This window comes from Balaenoptera physalus (genome assembly GCF_965194825.1).
Source record: "Balaenoptera physalus genome assembly, chromosome: 12".
NCBI lineage: Eukaryota > Metazoa > Chordata > Mammalia > Artiodactyla > Balaenopteridae > Balaenoptera > Balaenoptera physalus.
The window spans coordinates 49,977,272-50,001,385 of NC_138897.1; the positions used below are offsets into that span (position 1 = coordinate 49,977,272).

General features: G+C 41.7%; 1 protein-coding gene across 6 annotated transcripts in view; it reads left to right on the top strand.

Moving 5' to 3' along the window:
* B4GALT6 (beta-1,4-galactosyltransferase 6) overlaps nt 1–24,114 on the top strand; it is a 67,638-nt gene that overhangs the window by 37,524 nt on the left and 6,000 nt on the right. For 3 of the 6 annotated variants that reach the window (XM_082416184.1, XM_082416183.1, XM_082416182.1), the window contains 3 exons: nt 6,006–6,130; nt 14,391–14,507; nt 20,926–21,113. In XM_082416184.1, the coding sequence (XP_082272310.1) occupies nt 6,006–6,130; nt 14,391–14,507; nt 20,926–21,113 (430 nt within the window). Of the gene's footprint in view, nt 1–6,005; nt 6,131–11,182; nt 11,249–14,390; nt 14,508–20,925; nt 21,114–24,114 lie in introns of those variants that run through there. The other 3 variants (XM_082416185.1, XM_082416186.1, XM_082416187.1) reach the window with 2 other exon arrangements.

Sequence of the window (24,114 nt, forward strand, 5' to 3'; positions counted from 1 at the left end):
GTTTTCTTGGCCTTAATTCTAAGTGGTTGTTTTAAAAGGTGCCTCTGGAAAAGCAAGGTGGGAACTTATGGCGGGAATCCTAAACTCAAGCCCTTATCTAAATGTCCAGACACTGGATGTGAGCAGGGATATCACACCGTGAAATGCCTAGGCAGCAACCCAGAAAAACAAAAGTTGTTTTTCTCATCACAGGTGATCCCGTGATGCCTCAGCATTAATCTTTAGGGAAAATCATACGCACCGTCTGGACGGTGGAGATAGTAAAAGCCCCTGGCAGGGTTTTGATCACCCAGCACACGAAACATTTGAGCAAAGCAGAAATGCCATCAGCAATATCACTAGACAAATGACAATTTGAAATCCCGTCTGTAACCACTCTCCCCCCATTAGCTGGGGTCTAGCCAAGAAGATAAATCAAAGCCCTTGGATAAGGTTAAGATAGGTATTTGATTTAAAACTTAGGTGAGATTGTGGAACACTAGTACCACATCTCGGGCCATCTTTTGTAAATTTGTCTGAGTTTGTCCAGAACTATTAATGTACACACAGCAGGTGGTGCCCCTTACAGCACGTACACCTCCTTCCTGGGCCAGTGAGTAATCTAGAGCTAAACGGTTACCCACGCTGTCTGTGCTGAAGAATCACACTGCTGCTGCTGCGCTAAGGCTGGGCTTTGGTCTAACAGCCCAGAGTGCTCGGCCGGCGTGGCTCACAGGTTGGGGTTTGCTGTAATGTTGTTTTATGCTCAGTGCAGGGTCACCTCGAGGCGCCTCAGTCCTGTTGAGGGTAGTAGCAGACCTACTCCCAGTATAATGGGGGTGAATATGGCAGGCTTCGACATGAGGGGGCAGAGAGCTGAATTGGGGGGGTCTGTTCCGTGTTGTGGGTGTTCTCAGGGAGACTGAAGTGCCCTGGTGTGAGCAGACAGGGCTCCGGGGTGCGGGGAGGTGGAGAGAAGGAGAAACGCGTGGAGAACCACGTGTGTGACGACACCGGGGCCTGGGACCCACAGTGGGCACAGGCTGCGGGATCAGGGAAGCCAGAGGAGTCAGGGTTCCCCCCCGGGTGGCAGAGCTGCAAGGCCCAAGGTGGTGGGGATTATACTCCTTGGGACCAGGTGTGGGTCCGGTTCCTCCATGTATGTGGTCAGGGCACCCATACCCATGTCAGGAAAAGGTAAGGTGAAGGGGCCACCACTAAAAGACTTCTAAGAAAGGTTGTTCCAGTAGTGACTTCTGCTATCCTACTCGCTATGCCTTGTAATTTACATGATGCCCTTCATTTATGTTTGGAGGGGTTCGGGGAAGCAACGTAATTTGGGCTCCAGTGTCAATGAGAGCATCCCAGTGGATAATTAGAGAAGTGAGCAGGTGATTGTTCCCAAGGGGAGGGACAAGCTCACGGAACTGCAGGGTCCCTAGGACAGGGGCCTTGGTGGCTGTCACTCTCACAGATCAGGGCGTGGGATCCTGGGTTCTGCTGCTGGGGCGGGAACATCCTGAGAAGCGACAGCACCATCCTTTGGGATGGGACCACCGTCTCCTGAAGAGCCTGCAGCACCTGAACAAAGGCTTCTAATTTGCGTTCAGCTGTCCCGAGATTAAGTCATCAGGGACCCTGATCTCTGGAGCTGCCAGTGTGGAGAGCTTGTTGCTCATCTTGTGAGGGAGGCCGAGCTTCTTCCTTCTGTCTCTGTGGGCTCGGAGGCTTGGAGGGGTCTCTTTCTCTGTAAACAAAGCTCGGAACCAGTTCCAAAGACCCCTAAGAGCCAATCAGCGCCCTTCTCCCTCTTCTTTTGAACGAATTTTTCTAAAAAACCTTGCATTTCTATCATGGTGTAGTTAGGTGTCTCTGTTCCTTATTCACACTGGCCATCGTTGGATGTTTTGGTATGATGGCTTGTAACAGGGAAGGCCTGGGACAGAGGTCGCCTCTTCCCCAACTCCCGTGCTGCCACCTCCCGTTCTAGGGGGTCCCAGTCAACTGCTGAGGGTCAAGGTCCACCTCCGCCTGCACCGGTGCAACACTAGCAGATGTATTTGGGCAAGCTCCAGGCCCCGAGAACGCAGCCTTCACGACTTGCCATGTAGATATGCCACTGTGCTCCATAACGCCCAAGCCGTGGGGGTCTCACAGGCTTCTGGTAGTTTTCTAACCTCCTCTGGGGACGTGAGAGGAGCCGGTCCCAAGCGCGTGGGGCCCAACGTTTTTAGCAGCATGTGATGCACTTGCAGCGCTTTGCCTCCCGGCTGCCAGGATGGCCCTGCTAGCGCTGCCTCCTCAGGGGTTAGGCCGGCTCCCCAGGTTCAGCACCCGGTCCTGACCCGACGCAGTGGGCCCAGCAGCCGGCCTGCCCCTCCGGCTCCGGGGCCCTGGGGAGCTCTCCTTGGCTCCCAGTACGTCATAGCCTGCCCCCCAGCCCTGTCCCTGCGTGGGGGAAAGAGGCAGAGCCTGACCGTCCAGGTTAGCTCGCCTTGGCCCAGTGCCCAGACTTGCATATGCGATGGTAGCCCATCACCTCCCCACCTGACACCGAGTGGGGTCTCCTTTGGAGAATAATGGGAGACAGGGCTGCTTCCGACCGGGGCCTGCTGGCTCGTCTCTGCAGCGGAGTCTGACCTTTTACAGCACCAGCAGTTTAGGGTGGGAATTCTCAGCAGAGCCGGGCGGCACGACACACAACAGCAGCGCAGCGGCACTGACTGCCAGCCAGCCGTGGACCCTCCCAGGGAGACTGAGCGGTCTGGAGGGGGAGGAGAGTCACCCGCAGCTCCAAGGCGTCGGATGGGCGTACGGGCTGCGCCCACGATCCCATCCTCCTCTTCAACTGTACTGAGCAGCTGGAGCTGGTGTGCTGAGTTAAGAACAAGCGGATTATGACCTGCCATGTGAGGGGGCACCAGCCACCCTTACTGGTTGGCAGGTAGCTCCCTGAGCATCCGAGCTCCCACTTTGGGGAAGTGGAGCCCAGCGGGTCATTCTGATGCAAGGTGCGGTTTCAGTACACACGCAAAGGAAGTAGAGTCTCAGGATTTACTCACGGATCCCAGAGGGGGCCAGGGCACAGTGAGCAGGGGGAGTGCCGTCCTCCGTCCCAGGTCACCAGCCAGCAGGAGATGGAGAGCAGGACAGCAAGCACCTAGGACTTACAAGGTTGCCGGGGTGGGCAGGTCACTGACTTTCTGCGGGCTTAACTCTGTTTATTTTAAAAGGTTCCCTGGGAGAAGCAGAGCAGGTACTTAAATGGTGGGAATCCTAAACTCAAGTTCTTTATTTATTTTTTTAAAAATAAATAAATTTATTTATTTATTTATTTTTGGCTGCGTTGGGTCTTTGTTGCTGCGCGCGGGCTTTTCTCTAGTTGTGGCGAGCCTGGAGCTGCTCCCCACTGAGGTGCGTGAGCCTCTCACTGCGGCAGCCTTTCCCGCTGCGGAGCACGGGCTCTAGGCGCGTGGGCTTCAGTAGCTGTGGCTCGCGGGCTCCAGAGCGCAGGCTCAGCAGTTGTGGTGCACGGGCTTAGTTGCTCCGCGGCATGTGGGATCTTCCTGGACCAGGGCTCGAACCCGCGTCCCCCGCACTGGCAGGTGGATTCTTAACCACTGCACCACCAGGGAAGTCCCTAAACTTAAGTTCTTATCTAAATATCCAGACCCTGGGTGTGAGCAGGGTTATCACACTGTGAAATGCACAGGCAGCAACTCGGAAATAAGTGGTTGTTTTTTCAGAGAAACAAAAGTTGTTTTTCTCATCACACCACCCCACTGCCACCTCTACCTCCACCAATTAGTGTTTATTTTTCTTTCTCTCTCTTTCTGATCACACACTTGCTGTTTCCAGCGGTTGTGCTGCCTGTCCTGGAGCCTGTCCCCCATCTCTTCATACCCACCCCCAGTAGTGATGTTGCTATTACTCCTGGCATGACAGCCTCATGCCACTGGGTCGTCTTTGGCCTTCAGCCAGTAAGATATTAAGATTTCAGATCAAAGAGCAATAAGCACATAGAAAAGCTGCTAAGGGTCTCTGAGGAATGTGACTGGGGGTGCCGATGGAGAGGGAGGTGAGCTTCGGGTGCCTTGGGCATCAGGGATTGTAAGTGATGGACACCAGAGGCCCTGTTTATTGAGGAGAAAGATATAAGGCCTGCCTCTTAATTTGCTGGCACATGTGTGTTCAAGATGAAAATTAAACTGCAAATGATACTGGAGAAAACTGCTGACAATAATGTTGGTTACAGCTGTTGAAGCTATAAAGCTGGAAAAAGGCAAAGAAATTGGTTTAAAAGTGCATAAGGAATACCAACTTCAGTTCCTTATATGAATGGCTTATTATTTAGCCTAATTACTATCATTTTAGGAATTATGCATACCATTAAATGCATCAGATTTATTTGTGTGAATTTTGTCTTATTACAGTGCTAGATTCTGTTTTGTCAGCTGAGTCATGGTAGTCTGTACTCACATTGACCGATGGATCTTACATTTGATCTATCCTTTCTCTGTAAGTTCCTAGGTTACTCTTTAGGTAAATCTGACCTTTCTAAGATTAGCTACTTTGCATATCTTGTCACACTAAAGGATGGGTATTTGGTTATAAAAGGCAGCAAACATTGTCAGGAGAACAGGCAGACATTAGAAGATCGCAGATTTTTTCCTAGCTTACTCTGTGAAACCTAGGCATTTACATTTTGAAATACTTCTCTCTAGTATGCCTAAGTGCTTAGTGGAAGCCACTGATGGACGTTCCTGCCTACTTAGGATGAAGAGTGGGGATGGGAAGATGAGTGGCTGTGAAACCTTATAGAATATAGAATAGCAGGAAGAGAGGAAAGGAAAGAGGCTCCCTCAAAGAGGAACTGAGTGTTTTACAGTCATCCCTCAGTATCCAAGGGGGATTGGTTCAGGGGCCCCCAGGGTACCAAAATCTGAGGATGCTCAAGTCCCTTTCAGTCAGCCCTCCGTATGTGGGCTCTGCATCCACAGATTTCAGCCAACCTTGTGGATATGGAGGGCTGACTGTATGTGTGGAATCATGGCCACTGAGCTCAGAAGACTTGAAATGGGAAACCTCAATAGTTGTTGGTTTGTATTTCATGAGACAAGGAGGTGAAAGAACTTAGTTCTGTTAGTCCTTAGTTCTCTTTTAATTCTTAGTTGGTTTTGATTGAGGTAATGGAAATGGTTTTCCATCCAAGAGTCATTCCTGTTTCCATGGTATACGTTAGAAAAACTGTTAGTAAAAACATTTCTAGGAATATCAAATATTTGTTAATTTGGAGAGTGAGTGCTTAGTAGACCAGGAACATCTTAGAAGTTTATAGTTTTTCAGTTTTGCCTGTCAAGGGGATGCATGGTAGGTACTCAAAATAAATTTGTTGAATTGTGTTTGTGAATTCTCTCTCTGAAGAAATGTCAGTAAAGAAGATGACAGTAATAGTAGCTAAATTTACTGAATGTGTACCTTTGTGCCCGGCATTGTTTCATCTAATGGATACAACCACAGCGGGAGGAAGGTATTACCATCTCTTTTTACAGATAAGGAAACTGAGGCACAGAGAAGTTATATAATTTCCCCAATACATAGAAGCTAAAATTCAGCTCCCCGTCAAACTTAACTGCTTAATTAACTCTTACGTACTGTGTGTTCATTGTCTCCTGTGTTGATTATGTTGAAATTAAAAAAGTTTTTAAATACTTGAATAAATTGGACTGATAAGCTACATTGTAATGACATGCAGACATTTCCCAAAGAATATTATAATATTCACCATATTACTCAAAAGCAAAAAAGTTTAAGTGCTTTGATTTTCTTTGGCTGATTTACCAAAGATAGTAGGATGACCATATAATTTATCATCCAAACTAAAACTGAAAGGTGATATTAACAATTATATGGTGATAACAGGAATAAATGGTACTGTCCCAGCAACTACATTATGCCATCACCCTACTGATTGTTGTTTGTCTGACTTCGTATTAAAACAATTCTTCACATTTTTGACCTTCTAGGGGGATTCCTCAATGTCAATGTAAGTGAAGTCAGTTTTGATGAAATTCATCACCTCTTCTCCAAGGATTTAGATATTGAGCCAGGAGGTCACTGGAGGCCTAAAGACTGTAAACCCAGGTGGAAGGTGAGGTCCATTTTTTCATAAGTAGTGTGACTGTTACTATGCATTTGAGGAAAAGTGTGTTTGATTCAGAATATAGAGTCAAATCCCTTTGTCTTGATAAATTTAAGACATCAAAATGTTTGTGTTTAATGTGTAAGTATTCCCAGTCCAAATGTGAGTTAATCGTGTTACCTGTGAAGATGAACGGCACCTGTGCATATACAGATACCTGCTCCTGTGTTCAGTCTCTTGGAGATCCTGGTGATAGGTACCTCGCTTGAGATTGGCTTGGAAAACAGATGATTTTTCCTGTTCTGTTTGGAAGAGAGGCTGTGATTTCTTTGCTTCCCGCTGCTGTCCCTAGTGGTTACTGACACCTGCAGGCGTAGCCCCACCAAGGCCTGGAAACAGTGGTTTCCAGTTGGGCCCAGCATTGGGGTTCCTGAGTCCTAGCATTCTAAAGACGCTGCTCAGCGGGCACTGCAGGACAGAAAAAGAAGAACTTTGGGCTCTTCTTTACCTCTGTTTCAGAAGGCAGGGCACAGGCTTTTAATCTTTTTGATATATCAGAATCCTACTTTTAATGTTTTGTTTGAAAAACTATAAGGAAGTAGGCCTGCCCCTGCTGCTTAAAAAAAAATTGAAAACCATGGTTTAAATCAGAGTTGTTCTCAATACTGTGAAATTGGTTAATAAGCGCGTGTTCATGTAATGTTACTTTTGAATAGGAAACAGCATTTATGTAATTCAAGTGAAAACTACATACGATTAAATCAGATATTACATCCTGAAGGATTGTGCTGTACCCTTAATCTGGAAACAGTTTTCAGTTCCTCTTTTAAATATCAGTATTTTGCTAAAATATTTGTCTTTTGGTACCAAAAAATGTCACTCCTGGGAAGGAGAATTGTATGCTGTTAAGCTTATGATAAAAGCCCTCTGACTTAAATGGCCTTGAACTCTTTGTGTTTGGAGATGTTGGGGATGTGTATTATTTACGTCTGCCTCCCTAACGTAGAGCTTACCCTCTCTTGTATAAAAGGGAAGCGCTAAACCCAGTTTTGTTGAGTTGAGTTTATGAGACAGATACATGTCTTGTTACAAATTATTAAATAAATGTTTGGGTTTTTTTCCCTCAAACAAGTTGTAAAGCTGCTGAAATGGATTCCAGTACAGACTTTGGCAACACATTCTATATTGCAGTTGTTTTATACTATTTCCCAGATCAAATTCGGATAATAAATGAATCTTTTCCTATTTCATGATTGAGTTTCCTCACATTTGTATATAAAATATGGCCCAATTTACATAATGTTACTTTAAAAAATGTCCTGGGCAAAATAAATTCTTTTTCTTACTTGGGTGATGAGTATATATGTTGAACGCTAACGGAAGAAAAAGCATACTCAATTAATCACAAAGGCTGTGGGGTAGAATGGAGGTTGGTTCTCAGATGTATATTAATACATGTGGTGTATACCTCTCACGTGTGCACTGTGTAGTATAGCAGTAGGATAAGTTGGGATCAGGAAAATTAAGTCTTCTTGTCCTCCTTTCTCCAGTGGTCTATATCAGATGTGGGATTTTAAATTTTAGCGTTTGTTTTCGTCTCATTTTTTAGGGGAGAGGTATTATCACACATAAGTAGTTTCTACTTACAGATTTTAGTAGACTGTAAACTCCAGTGAATCAGTAGGTAACAGTATTGAAAGGGAAGTTTCAGGAGCCAGCTAATTCAGGGATCTAAAAATTGGCTTATTTTATTTAGGAACTATATATGGTACTGTTGCTCTTATTTCAGTTATGCCCAAACCCTTCTCAGAATATAGTCTCTAGTTCTGAGCTACGCAGCTCAAGGTATGATAGGAAATTTGGAGATGGTTCAGAGGTGACCTATACCTGCTATACTTAATCAAATAATCTTCCCCCACCTCACCCCTGCCACCTGTTTACATTCTAATAATGCTCCACTCTAATCTTGGAACTGAGCTGAGAAGGAAACAAGAAGTAACGAGATTTATGTGAAACATCTGCTAGCAACTTGATTCTTAATATTTGAGGATCTTTTTCTTTTTAAAAAAATACCAACTAAATTCATCGAAGACCAATTAAGTGGAATTAATCTTCTAAAATAAGTGATTTCACCAATTGCTAGGTATTTTGAACATCGCGGGTCGCAGTGGAAGATTGAGCACAGGTCGGATGCCTTGTAGAGGCAAGATTATTTCTAAAAGGGAGGTTGGGATAGGAGGAAAGGGATGCTTTTCAGGTCATTAAAGTGAAGTGTTTACCTGTGATGTTGCCTGTGTTCCATTCAGAGTTCAGATGGAGGCCTGAACCACTTTGGTCTAAAACCTAAGGCTTTAAAGAGTCAGGCAACTGCTTGATGGGGTTATCTGCTCGGAGCCCTGGAGTCCTGTTTCTAGTCCAAGGTTCCTCAAAGATGGGCCTTAGTCACCTGTTTCAGAGGTACCTGGGGTGTTTGGTAAAAAAGAAGATTCTTGAACTCAGTCCTCAGACATTCTGATGCTGTTGGTGGAAAGGGACGCGAGCCTGCAATTTTTTTTTTTTTTAAACATCTTTATTGAAGTATAATTGCTTTACAATGGTGTGTTAGTTTCTGCTTTATAACAAAGTGAATCAGTTATACATATGTTCCCATATCTCTTCCCTCTTGCATCTCCCTCCCTCCCACCCTCCCTATCCCACCCCTCTAGGTGGTCACAAATCACCGAGCTGATCTCCCTGTGCTATGCGGCTGCTTCCCACTAGCTATCTATTTTACATTTGGTAGTGTATATATGTCCATGACACTCTCTCACCCTGTCACATCTCACCCCTCCCCCTCCCCATATCCTCAAGTCCATTCTCTAGTAGGTCTGTGTCTTTATTCCCGTTTTGCTACTAGGTTCTTCATGACCTTTTTTTTTTTTCCCTTAGATTCCATATATATGTGTTAGCATACTGTATTTGTTTTTCTCTTTCTGACTTACTTCACTCTGTATGACAGACTCTAACTCCATCCACCTCATTACAAATACCTCCATTTCGTTTCTTTTTATGGCTGAGTAATATTCCATTGTATATATGTGCCACATCTTCTTTATCCATTCATCCGATGATGGACACTTAGGTTGCTTCCATATCCTGGCTATTGTAAATAGAGCTGCAATGAACATTTTGGTACATGACTCTTTTTGAATTATGGTTTTCTCAGGGTATATGCCCAGTAGTGGGATTGCTGGGTCGTATGGTAGTTCTATTTGTAGTTTTTTAAGGAAACTCCATACTGTTCTCCATAGTGGCTGTATCAATTTACATTCCCACCAACAGTGCAAGAGTGTTCCCTTTTCTCCACACCCTCTCCAGCATTTATTGTTTCTAGATTTTTTGATAATGGCCATTCTGACCGGTGTGAGATGATACCTCATTGTAGTTTTGATTTGCATTTCTCTAATGATTAATGATGTTGAGCATTCTTTCATGTGTCTGTTGGCAATCTGTATGTCTTCTTTGGAGAAATGTCTATTTAGGTCTTCTGCCCATTTTTGGATTGGGTTGTTTGTTTTTTTGTTATTGAGCTGCATAAGCTGCTTGTAAATCTTGGAGATTAATCCTTTGTCAGTTGCTTCATTTGCAAATATTTTCTCCCATTCTGAGGGTTGTCTTTTGGTTTTGTTTATGGTTTCCTTTGCTGTGCAAAAGCTTTTAAGTTTCATTAGGTCCCATTTGTTTATTTGTGTTTTTATTTCCATTTCTCTAGGGGCTGGGTCAAAAAGGATCTTGCTGTGATTTATGTCATAGAGTGTTCTGCCTATGTTTTCCTCTAAGAGTTTGATAGTGTCTGGCCTTACACTTAGGTCTTTAATCCATTTTGAGTTTATTTTTGTGTATGGTGTCAGGGAGTGTTCTAATTTCATACTTTTACATGTACCTGTCCAATTTTCCCATCACCACTTATCGAACCTGCAGTTTTTATCGCGTGCCTCCTGTTTGAGAAGCTCCTGTACGCACTGGAAGTGAGGGGGAGGGGAGGAGGGACCTGAAACACTGCAGGAGAATGAAGGCTTGGCAGCTTCTACTCTGTTCTGTCTTAGTTAGTGGCAGACAGCTCGTGCACCCTTAAAGGTAGGCAAGTCTGAAGCCATGTCATTTAGGGACATCGTAGCGGTGGTGTGCTTCAAGTTTGAAACTAGGACAAAATCTTGGTGGGGAAAATTTATGTAGTCAACATTTTTCTTGCTTATCTCTTCATGGTGAGTATAGGAGAAAATGAGCAAGGATGAAAAATAGGTGCATAAATTCAGTAAGATTAGTGGTTTTGAAGTGGGAGCAAAGTGCGTGTGGATAATTTTGCTTGAACAAGAGGTGGCGAGGAGAGATTCATGAAGGTGACTCTTGTTTTTCCGAAGGTAACGACCAGATGTTTAGTTCTATCTCCAGTGGAGATGCTTCAACAGGAGAGTGGCTCCAACAGCAAATTAGGGCACATGTAAGAAAGAATGTCCTGAAACAAAGGCTATTAAACCTTGAGATAAATTACCACAGAATACTGAGATCTTCTCTTCCTAGGCAATAAATTGTAAACTGTTGACAGTGACATTCCACAGCCAAAGGAAGGGACATGCCAAATGAATTTTTAGATGCTATTTAGCTTTGTTTTAATAAAAACTTTACTTTAGGCATATTCAAAACCTTTGATAACTGTCTCATTAATATGTGGACACGCATTTGTTGTAAAAACGACAGTTTAGCTTCTTTGAACTTGCCATGACACTGGTCATTTCTTTCTCTTATGATACTCTCAGTTTCCATACAATATTAAGGAAAAATCAACTCAATATTTTAAATGTTTTATTGAAGAAATTACTGCATTAGGGGCCATGACTACCTTCGTTTATTCTTATATGTTCAACTGATTACTCAGCCTCATTGTATTTAATTAATATGGGCTCTCTTTAATATGGACTCTGCAGCTTTTTAATAGCTTCTTTCCTTATATATCTATAATTCGTCTTAACTGCTTTTATAACCCATTTACATCATAGGCAGCCAACTTGTGGCCAAATTCAAAACCAAGAAGGGCAAGCTCGACCCTAATTTTGCTAGAAGTTATCACACTGATACACTTCAGATAAGGTCAGTGGTAGGGATTTGTATTTGCCATCGAACTCCTTTTTCTCCTTTCACTTTCATAGCAGTTTCCTATCCTAAGAGTAAACTTAGGGGTTCCTGAACTGCTTTGGGAGTTGTATAGATGTGGGAATTCTGTGGAGATGCCAACAGCGGATACTGAGGCCTGTCAGCAAGTCTCCAAACTCGGAAGGGAGTGCTCAGCACCAACCGTGGCCGTTGTGTGGGGTACAGGAGGGACTCTTAGATGTGGGTTCCGTGTTGTTCTGTAGCCTCGTGGTCCTCAGGTTCATAAGCCAAGAGGCACCTTATGGAGCAAACCAAAGAAGAATGGAGCCCAGAGTGGGGCTGGCAGAGGCACCAGAGCCTCTTTGGTTCCCACCACTTACCAAATGTGAATCAATGTAGACATGAAAATATCAGCCTCGTAACAACCATTGTCTCTTTCTCTTTTCCACTATCTCATCATCATTAAGGGAAAATTAGTGGTGGAGCTTTTAGTTTAGACGTCTTCAATTTTATGAAACCATGTATTGTTCTCTTTTAAAATAAAACTATTTTAATAATTTAAAATTTTCTCTCATGTATGATCCTGGTAATGTAAAATACACAGGTAAATGTTACTATTTTCTATTGACTACTTCTAATGGCATGTCCTGAATTTACAAGTAGAATCAGATCCTAAACCTATGCATTGTCAATTATTTGCATTTATTCATTCATTAGTAAAATTTATTTGGTATAGTTGAAATTTTAATAAGTCCTATGTTTAATGTTGTTACATAATTTTCTGTTTAACCAGTTTATTAGGCTGTATTTAAAAATCCAAAATATAGAATGACACATAGACATTGTTATTAGACATATTTTGATTCTTATGTTCTTCGAAAATCTAATGATTTTGGAATTTATTATTTTTTTGGCATTTTTTAATTGAACTATATTTGATTTACAACATTATGTTAGTTTCAGGTATACAGCAAAGTGATTCATTCAGGTGTACAGCAAAGTGAATATATATATATATTCCTTTTCAGATTCTTTTCCATTATAGGTTATTAAAAGATACTGAATATAGTTCCCTGCGCTATACAGTAAATCCTTGTTGCTTGTCTATTTTATATATAGTAGTGTGAATCTGTTAATACCATACTCCTAATTTATCCCTCTCCTCCCCTTTCCCCTTTGGTAACCATAAGTTTCTTTTCTACATCTGTGAGCCTGTTTCTATTTTGTATATAGATTTATTTGTATCATTTTTTAGATTCCACATGTAAGTAATATCATATAATATCTGTTTTTGTCTGTCTGATTTACTTCACTTAGTATGATAATCTCTAGGTCCATCCATGTTGCTGCAAATGGCAAATATTTCGTTCTTTTCTATGGCTAATATTCAACACATCTTCTTTATCCATTCATCTGTTGATGGACACTTAGGTTGCTTCCATGTCTTGGTTATTGTAAATAGTGCTTCTATGAACATTGGGGTGCATGTATCTTTTTGAATTAGAGTTTTCATCTTTTCCAGATATATATGCCCAGGAATGGGATTGCAGGATCATGTGGTAGCTCTATTTTTAGTGTTTTAAGGAACCTCCATACTGTTTTCCATAGTGGCTGCACCAATTTCCATTCCCACCAACAGTGTAGGAGGGGTCCCTTTTCTCCACACCCTCTCAAGCATTTGTTATTTGTAAACTTTTTGATCATGGCTATTCTGACTGGTGTGAGGTGATACCTCATTGTAGTTTTGATTTACATTTCTCTAATAATTAGCGATGTTGAGCATCTTTTTATGTGCCTGTTGGCCATCTGTATGTCTTCTTTAGAGAAATGCCTATTTAGGTCTTCTGATTTTGGAATTTATAATCTGTAGAAAACTTATTTGTTTTAATTTCAGTTTTTAGAAAATTCACAATTATAATAAGGCTAGCTTAGCTCAGAAATTGCTAAGAAAAGCAATGGTTAGAAAACATTTTAGCTTTTTCAAGGGCAAAATCTGAATTGTAGGGTCAGTTGACTTGTATGATGAAGTTTGGATCCAGGAAAGAGGACTTGAGTAAGTGATGACTGATCATTATTCATTTATTCCCATATCATAGGACACACTTTGTAAACAGTTATTTTTAGTCTTGATTTTGAGAGTCTCGATCATTTTTTTTCTTATTAGAAGAAGGATTGATCTACTGAGAAACCATTTTAATTCCCATAAACGTGGTTTGTTTTTTTTTTTTTTGATTACATAAGAAACACATTTCTTTGGTTTATTTAAGGGATGAAATTCTCTGATGCTTGTGCTTGTTTACCTTATCTTTTTTGTTGAGCTTAACATTTTAACATAATTGTATTATCAATTTTAAACTGAATATTATCCTACCACTGAAATAAACATGCAGTGTATCAAAAATTTAATTGTGCATTTTGATTAGATGAAAAATATTATATTAATATAATTATCAAACTTCATTTATATTCCATGATATATCTGTTATATTTTTCAAAAGTATCTCTAGACCAGGTGAGCCATGTTAGATACTGGATATTCAGGTGGAATCTCTTTTAAATTCAATTTAAAACCCATAAACTTATTATTTATGATCTACTTTAAAACCTAGAAATCAGTCTCGACGCATCCCTCTCCCTCACTCCTTATATCCATTCCAGGAACAAATCCTGTTCATTTACCTCTTCAATGTTTCAAAAATTCATATACTTCTCTTCTTGTCCTCCACCCCGCCTCTGTTCAAGCTACCATTACCTCTTGTCTTGACTTTGCATTAATTTCTAACCAGCTCCCTGAGCCCACTTTTGGTTTTCTCCAACCTGCTTTACCCTGCTCTTCATAGTAGTGTTTGCCATCACCAAAGCTGATTTTATCACTCTTTTAAAATCTTTCCACGACTTTCATGGTTTTCATAGGATAAGGACCACAATCCCTAGAACGACCTTCAGAGCCCATTTATACCTCTGCAGGTTCACAAGAGCATAAATGGCACAAAGGCAAGGGCCTTGTCTGTTTTCGCTCACTGTTGGATCTCTGGTGAGAAAATTCATGAGTAAGAGAATCTCAACGGTCAGTTTTTATCTTTTACCTCTAGGGCTTACTGCTGTATTTATTTACATATGTGACTCTTTTGTTTTAAAGGTGGCAGTTCTCATTCCTTTCCGTAATCGCCATGAACATCTTCCAATTTTTTTCTTGCATCTGATTCCAATGCTCCAAAAACAGCGGCTGGAATTTGCCTTTTATGTCATTGAACAGGTGAGAATATTTTTCAAAATGGTAACTAGGTATACTAGAACGTAGTAAATTCTTAGATACTGTGTGATTAAAAGTGTGTAGTTTAAGGTTAATCCTTGGTTTTATATTTGGGTAAAATTCCATTTTGGATTGAGCCTGTTAATTGTGTGTACCACATTTTGTTAATCCTTTTATCAGTTGATGTGTTCCTATCATTTTAAATCATCTAATGTCTTACCTATTAAAGTGAAATATATATATAATTATTCATATTATCAGCTAATTTTTTCTCTGTAAATACTTTAATATCAGTATTCCGTATGTACAGTTTCTTTCAGACTTATTTAAACCCTTTGGAGATATTTTCTGTACTTCTATGTTTTTCTACTTCTGTCATCACCTGCTTTTGTACTTAAGGTGTCATCTTGGATTTCTTCCTTGGTCTCTCCCCAACCCCATTTCCCAAACACTAGGGTCCTTGCTGAATTTTGTCACTGATTGCTATATAGTATTTCTAAAGTGCATTTTGTTCATGTTTAGAATACACTGAAATTTGGATACTTTTGGTTTTGACATTGGTGACCTCATTTTATCCTGATCGGTCCTTCTTTTTACTAAATCTGACTAAAAATGTATTTCTTTATTTATCAGTAGACAGAAAGTGACCTAGCTTATATTAGATGCCTCTGGGATTTATTTTGTTTGTTTTTGAAATATTAGAAAATATTCAAATTCTCTTCCTAAGATTGTTACAGTTAGTGTGTTTTCCCAAGTCCTTTGTGGCTGATTTTACTTTTTTTTTTTTTTTTTAATTTTATTTTCTCACTCTTAGCTTTTTTGCCTCTATTTTTCCCCCTGGAAGTACTGGGTATTTAATGTAACTTATAGTTCTCTGTGTGTAAATCACCCTTTTAAGGTCTGTTTCCTGTTCATATAATGATGTATATAGGGCATATGTGCTTTTTAATGCAATCACCTATATTATGAAAATTAACTTTTTTTAACCTGATAGTAAATAAAAAATTTTAGCTACTTTCATGATAGCCATAGTTATAAACTTCTAGATCCGTTTTACCAACTGCTAGTTTCCTTTTTTGAAACTTCAGTCTTCATAATGTGTTGGGGGATGAGATATCTGCCTCTGTGTTTTTGAAGGCATTTTCTCCTGAGAGTCCGACACCATTGAATTGTTTTGTGTATGTGAAGAAGAAGTCTGCAGAGCAGCTAAGGTCCATATTTTATAAACGTCTTAAGTCTGAATCTTAGCCTTGATCAGTATTAATTCAGGCCTGTATGTTTGATAGTGTGTTGTGGTTTTGAGCTAGTAACATCTTTACCACATATGAAATAGAAGTCATTTTCCTGTTGGACTGGTGCCAGAAGGGCTAAGCCTTTGACAAGCAGCTCAGAACTCCCAGTTAAATATGGAAGGGGGTACAACATGTTTCCCTCTTTTCCTTTCCAGACTCCTAAAATGAATGAAAGAAAAAAACTTGTAATGAGTTATTAAACTATAAAGACAAAGAGATGGAAGTAGTTGAGCGATTTCAGCCCATCTCTGGGAGTCAAGAGGCAGGTGGAGGGCTTCCCTGGTGGTGCAGTGGTTGAGAATCTGCCTGCCAATTCAGGGGACACGGGTTCGAGCCCTGGTCCGGGAAGATCCCACATGCCACGGAGCAACTAAGCCCGTGCGCCACAACTACTGAGCCTGTGCGTCTGGAGCCTGTGCTCCACCACGAGAGAGGCCGTGATAGTGAGAGGCCCGCGCACTGCGATGAAGAGTGGCCCCCGCTTGCCGCAACTAGAGAAAGCCCTCGCACAGAAACGAAGACCCAACCCAGCCAAAAATAAATAATTTTTTTTAAAAAAAAGGCAGGTGGAGCCCTGGCACGCCCTCCCTTAGCCCAGCACAGGGGGCTCAGACCCATGTGCTGTCGAGGGGGATGGTGACAAGGACTGAGTCAGTCTGCTGCACAAAGCTCCCCTGCACATCTCAGCCCTTGAAAGACGAACTGAAGCACTGGGCTAAACTAAGGGATTGTTGAAAAGTTTGATTGCAGAGGAGCCGGATCCCTAGTTTCTTAACTTGGCTTGTGCTGCCAGGTGATTACTCTGTTGTATCTTGTAGAAAATGAAAAGTTTCTCCTCGGAGAAACCAGCGCGGGTCCTGCCGGTGCTGATGCAGCCGAACTCTGGCACCTCAGAGCAGAGGCTTGAGTCCGGTTGCCTGCCGACCCCAAGCGCCCTCTGTCCTTCTCCTTGTCTGGCTGTTTGAAGCCAGTCGTTCGGTGTGAATCCCCCCAACCCCTTCACCTGAGGCAGGGCGTGAGCGGCCTCTTCACTAGAGAAGTAGCTTAGCCCCAGGGAGACGATGCCTGGTCTCATGTTGGGAAGTCTCCAGAGCAGGAGGCCAGTTCCTCACTTTATCACCTCCATGAAGCCCGCTTTCATTCATTCAACAAAGGGGAGACAGCAGGGGACAAGCCAGCTGAGGCCTCTCGTTCTCGTGAGGGAAGGAGGGCAGTAAATAATTGTGTGGCATGTCAGGTGATGCCCGGAGCTAAGAGTCGGGGCAGAGAGAGCGGTAGGGGCAGGGAGATGTGCTCCTTCCTTCAGAGTGTTTACGGAAGGCTCTCGGAGGAGGTGAGGCGGGAGCGGCCCTGAACAAAGGAGCAGCCCGTGCTGACGTTCGGGGATGCGTGTTCCAGGCAGGGCAGTTGAGCGCATGGTGTGTCTGTGCAAAGTGGTCAGTGTTGCTGGAGCAACGAGCGAAGAAAGACATGAGGGAGGAAATCATAGGCGGGAGAGACGCAGGTAATGAAGAACCTGGGGGAGGACTTGGGTTGTCCCGCGTAAGGTGAGAAGGTGCTGGAGGCTTTTGAGTAGAGGAATGGCGTGATCTAATGGACTTTGGAGAAGATGACCGTGCAGACAGTAGACTGAGTGGGAGCTTCTGCCACTGGGTAGGAGAAGGTGCTGACTCGGGCTGCGGTGGTGTTGGAGGGAGGAGGTGAGCAGTGGCTGGGTTCGGGCCACACTGGGTTTAGAAGTCAAATTATTTGCTGTTGAAGTGGACGTACGTTGTGAGCAACGGAGAACGGTCAACCAGGACGCAGTGTTTTTGTCTTGAAGGAGGGTATCTCCATTTTCTGAGCTATGGCACGCAGAGCACTGGCGAGGAGGATGGGGGCTTCTGTTTCTGTTTCAGTTTGGCTTAGGGATTTGCTCGTGCCCATGCGTGTGCGTGTGTGGTGTGTGTGGAGCCAAGAGTGCTGTGCCACAACCTCACATACGTACGTGGAGGTTCCCCTCGGCTTTTTAGTGCCTTACTCTCAACCGTGAATGGGCGGCGAAGGGTTCCCACAAAAGGAGAAAGAACCAATCCAACAAAAGGGATTATAGAAAATATAGACAGTGGAGGGAACAGAGAACATTTTTTTAAAAAAGAAAAGAAATGAACAGTAATAAAAACTCATAATCACTATCCACAGAGAGTGAAGGAAAGATAATGCATCTGTGAAATGAAAACATCATAAAGAACAATCAGAATAAGAAAGTTATCCTAAAAGAAAACGTGATAAGTAAAACAAAACTTTCAATAGAATGGCTGGAAGATAAACTTAAGAAGATAACTCTTAAACTAGAGCCAAAGCAGGAGAAATTAAGAAGTATCAATGCCTCACAGGGGTAACCACCTCCAAGATGGTCCCCAAGGATCCTTGCCTCCTTGTATGGTCTCCTGCCACAATGAATAAGGGCTGACTTGTGTGGACAACCACACTGCAGAGTGACAGTGTGTGATGTGTGAAGCTAGGTCATAAAAGACACTGCCGCTTCTGCTTTGGTCTGTTGGATCACTTGCTCTTGGGGAAGCCAGCTGCCATGTCATGAGGACGCTCAAGCAGCCCTGTGGAGAAGAAGTGACTTGCCAGCGTCTTCTTGCTGGCTGTGTGACTGAGTCGTCTTGGAAGTGGATCTGCCAGCTGATGCCCAGACATCATGGAGCAGTGATCAGGGATCTTTGCCGTGCTGTCAGAATTTCCTATCACAGGTCCTTTGAGCATAATAAATGACTATGGTTTTATTAGCCATGAGTTTTGCTGTGATTTGTTACACATCAGTAGATAACAAATACACTTACTAATCAGAGTTCTGAAAAAATATAGCAGGAAAAAAACAGGGTTGGGGTGGAGTAAAATGACCAAAGAAATAATATAAGAATATTTCCCAGAAGCAAAGACATGAGTCTTCAGATTAAAAGGGTCCACATGTACACATGAATAAAATACAGAGCTTTAAAGCATATTATTTTGAAACTTTAGAATGCAAATTAAAAAGGGAAGGGATCAAAAAGGTTCTGTAGGAAAAATTACCAGTGATTATGTGTCAGAATCATATGAACCTTCTCAGCAGTGCTGATACCTAGAAGATTGTGGAGCCACATGCCTTTAAAATTCTAGGGGAAAGGAATTCTTACATAGAATTTTTTACCCAGTCAGAATGTCGGTCAAGTGTGAGGGTAGATTGATGGCATTTTCAGTCATTCATTGGCTAAAATATATATATATATGTATAATATCTATGTGTGTGTGTGTATATATATAGATATATATATATATATATATTTTTTTTTTTTTCTTCCATGGATCCTGAGATAGGAAGCTTCTAAAGGATGTTCCTCAGCAAATTGAGAGAGCCAAGTAAAGGACACAGATGATGTAGGGAATGAAAGAGGAGGCCCAGGATGATAGTTGCACATGGTCAGACCAGTCAAGACTGGAGCAAGACGCGAGGGCAGTGGCAGTGGCAGCTGGAGTTGGGCTTGGGGGGCGGCTGGAGGAGGAATTGATAAATAGTTTGATGTGTTTCAATGATTGCATCAGTTATTAAAAAATACAGGGCATGCCTGCTGGGGCTTTTGTACAAAGTAATAATAGTTATATAGAAAAGTAAGAAGACAGAAGACAGTTATGAATCTCAGTTTGAGAAAGAAAACAGAATCATAATTTACTCAACAATCATATGTATACAGTCACAATAATGCAAATACCGTGGACTTAACAAAAAATTATGACATAACTCTGTTGGGAGAATGGATGGAGGGGCAGTGAATGGGGCGGGGGTATAAATCATCAGTGACCATGGTAAGAAATCAATAGTGTCTAAAAAGTTAATGAGGCAAGGGGATATCAAAACTCTCATTACCTTGAAATGAGGAGATAAGTACCAGAATAAACTACTAGAGGTATGTAAATGTACTGCTTTTGGAAGATGAAGGTGAGTTAGACATAAAACTTCTTATTTTTATTATAAGCCATTAAGTGTTATGTTCACATTTAATGAAAACAGTTTTTTAAATCTTAAAGGAAAGTCATTTGTTCAAACTTATGATATATCAGTAATAATATTATAATTTAGCTGCCTTTCCTTTTTATTCTCCCCATTTCATTGGTGAGGAAAAGCTGTAAAAAGTAAAGTGATTTCTATTACCTCAAGTTAGTGCAGGACCCAGGACTAAAAATTAGTGATTTTTCACTTTTGAGGGAGCATCTGGTGATGGCTGCATTGTGCATCTCATTCACTTCTTTCATAATCCTTTGTTGTTTTATGTTTTGGAAATGATTTTGAGAAATATTGCCAAGGCATAGGTAAATTGCTCTTTAATTTTCTTTAGTTGTAGCATGAAACCTTTTATTGCCAATGCACCTTAATATAATTTTCCTTATAAGTAAAGGGAAGTGGTCATTATATAGGAAGTTGGGTTCTGTGTAATAAGTTCCCACTTTTTTTGTCCCTTCAAATGCTCTTGGTCTTTATCATAAACAAAAATAATAAAAATAGAAACTGTTGTCTGGACACTTTGTTTTCCCTAGTAATAAAGGAAAATGGTTATAATAAAGGAAATTGGGTTTTGTGTAATAAGTTCCAATTGTTTTTGTCTCTGAAAATGCCTTTGTCTCTATTATAAGCATTAGTAATACAAAGTTAGCCCTCCCTGGCCTTGTTATGTAAGAGAAGGGTTACTGCTTCTTGAGTCACTTTGTTTCCTGCTTCTTTTAGTCTGGACACCATATGGAAAGCTTTGCTAAAAAATACAACCTGTATTATTTTCAATGGCTTTATTCTTTTTCCTGGTCATAAATAATCTATATCCTGATACATTTGAAGTAAAACAGAAACATGAATTATATCATTATATAAATTTGATGATCTACCAGTGGCCCTGATAATAACAGTGTTTTCTTGTGTGTTACCAAAGTATAAAATTATGTAATAATTTAAATAGTATATTTGAAAATCCTGAAACATGTTTATTATTTTATCAATTTGGTTTGTATGTATTTATTATTAGTGTTTGACCATGATTCAACAAGTTATAAAGGTATAGAAAAAAGTCATGGCAAAGCGTGAGTACCTTTCTGTTTTTCTCTTTGAGAAGACTGGCACACAGCCTTTTAACCGTGCAATGCTCTTCAATGTGGGCTTCAAAGAGGCCATGAAAGACAGTGTCTGGGACTGTGTAATCTTCCACGATGTGGATCATCTACCTGAAAATGACCGAAACTATTACGGATGTGGAGAAATGCCACGTCACTTTGCAGCCAAGCTGGATAAATACATGTATATGTAAGTAATGTACACTCTTCTTTTGCAGCACACCTGCAAAATCATGTCATTGAAATGGTAGCAGCGTTATGTGCCTGGATCTGAGAGGGCTCAAGAGCCTAGAGAGTATCTTTAACTCCAGCCCATCCTCGCAGGGAGCCGGGATGTAGAGTCGCTTGTGGTCCATCCAGTTGCTTCCTCACATACGGGTTTCAGCGTGGGGTGGTGGGAAAGAGAGCCTGGTTTCTACGGTCCAGGAGATGTGGACCTAACTTCTGATTTTCACGCTCAGCAGTTAGAGGGCTTGGATTTGCATCTTAGGACTTGGCTCTCTGAACATTGGTTTCCTTGTTCAGGGAGCACTAGAGCCCATCCACGGGTTCTGCGAGATCCCAGGCGCTGGGCTGCCCCAGGTAGGAACACAGCACAGGCTGGCTCCCCTCTCTTCCCTTCCCCCCGGGGTTGTTCCCGTGCAGTGAAGGCCCGCTCTTCTGCAGTATATTTTCTTCTTCCTAAGCTATGGATTCTTGACCTGCCTTTAATAATAAGAAACAGTTTTTCGTTCTCTGACTGGAGATGCCTTGAAATGATACTGTCATCGGAGCTGTGACAGTGACTTAAATTGACATTAAAGGTATGATTTGGGAAAGAGATCACAGTTTCCATTGACTCATGGAAGTGGAGAGGAGAGAAAATAGCCTGGAGCAGGGGAGGTGTTGCCTTCATCACTGTTTTGCCTGCTGCCTGACCTGTCAAGTTAGAGAAGCAAAAAGTCTCAGTGATGAGACCAGGTGAATTAACGCTGAAACAGGGAGAGTGCCTTTTTTTTGTTTTTTGTTTTTAGACTGGTTGTTGTCATCATTGGAAAACCTTTTCCTTATTGCCATGGTATCTGAAATCCAAGTCTGGCGTTACCTTGGGAAGGTCATCCAGGTTCAGGATCTGATTCTTAGCACTTCTAGAAACTCAATTTTAGTCAGCCCACTAGAGTCAGATTAAATTTAGCATAATTGATTTTTACTAAAAGATGATCATAAATGTCATATAAACTAGGAATTCTAAATTAATTTTTTATTTGAAAATATTAATTTCTAATTAGTAAAATATTCATATCTACCTAGACTAATCCCAGGGTGCATAGGGTATCTTGGGAGTTGGAATAGAAATTAGAGAAAATGGCAGCAGAGCAGGGAACGGGCTGGACAGTGCATGGGCTGAAGTGTGATGAAGTGTCCCTGCCCACAGTGGTGCCCACGCCGCGAAGGCTGCTGACCAGAAAGCTCAGGTCCCCAGAGCAGTGTCTCTCTCCCTTTGGACAGTGTCAGGTCAACACTACTAGATTTGTGATTGTCAAGCTTCCGTTTTCTGTTCTTTATCTATTACACCTTCATTTTATCTAATCTTTTTCTATGCTGGGTATAGTGCAGTTGATTGTTTCTGCATTTAAGCAGAACACTAAATGGAATTAACGTGCTTGGCAACTTATACATGTCAGTGAACACACACACACTTATCCATTTTTACCTATCTACTGATTTCAGGTTTCTCCCAAACCACTAGCCTGGGCAAGCATAATGCAACTGGTGTGGGAAACACAATGGTGCCATGAGCGCTTATTGGCCCTATTGGACCCCAACTGGTATCACAACTAGAATCTAACTTCCCCAGTGCAAGCCTCGTGAGGTACCCTGGGACACCGTGGTAGACTTTAGGGTCAGTATTGCTGTTACTGTCTTGGGGTGCCTTTGGCCCAGTGTGGGACCAGGATTGCTTTGTCCTGCAGCCTAGAGTTCTCTGTGGGAGCTGCCTCTCTCATCTTCCGTGGCCACACAAGGTCCCAGCTGGCACACAGCACTTCCTCCCTGCAGAGAGTGAATCCAGAGTCCTTCCAAAAAAAAAGTGAAATCTGCCCCCTCTCTTCCTCTGAGGCAGCTTTGCTTTAGTCCTGGCCAGACTTCCCTCAGTGTGATTTTCAGAGGCTGCGTGTGGTCGTGTTTTCTCTGCTATTCCTCCACATTGGCCTCGTCTATTCAGGGGCTCTGGCACGTGGCTCCCCAGTAGCACATGTGGGGCCACAGGAATTTATGCAGGACTGCAAGTCTAGGGATGCTGCCTCAACATCAGAAAACCAGTCTGTTTCTAAACAAACAACTTTGACAAATTCCATGGAGGATGAGTTAGAGAAAAGTAAGGAAAATAAAATCCAGATTTAAAAATATAGTCATTTCTCAGAGAAAGGCAAGTACTGTATGATCTCACTTACATGCAGAATCGAAAAAAAAAAAACCCAGAACTTGTAGATAAAGAGAACAGATTTTGGTTGCCAGAGGCAGGGGCTGGGGGTGGGTGAAATGGGTGAAGGGGATCGACAGGTACAAAATTCTAGTTGTAAGGCAAGTCCTGGGGATGTAATGTGTAACAAGGTGACTCTAGTTAACAAATACCGTACTGTATACTTGAGAGTTGCTAAGAGAGTAGTTCTTAAAAGCTCTCATCACGAGAAAAAAGTAGCTATGCATGGTGATGGATGTTAACCAGACATATTGTGGTAATCGTTTTGCAATATATACATATATCAAATCATTATGTTGTACACCTGAAACTAATACAGGGTCAATTACATCTCAAAATATTGTCATTCTTCTAAATATTAGTGCATTAAAAATAAATATATTTGTAAATATCCATGAATATTTTGGGAGTGTAGTCCAAATAGAGAAGATCATTACAGGAATAGGCAGCTAGTTTTTTCAAAATTAAATGCTAGACTTGTTTTTACTAATTTATATTTATCCTAGTCTATATGATAAATAATGTATTTAATAAATTAAGATCAGTTAATTTAGGAAATCAGCTTAGTAACATCTAACATTGCCTTAGCAGCTATTGATCAAGTCTACTTTTGGTGTGAAAGTAGACCATTTTTGAACACGAGGTCTTGAGTCTTATAAAGTAACAATACTAAATATTAAATTTCAATTACCACAAGTGTTTTGCATAACACAGTTAGATGTACTTGTTT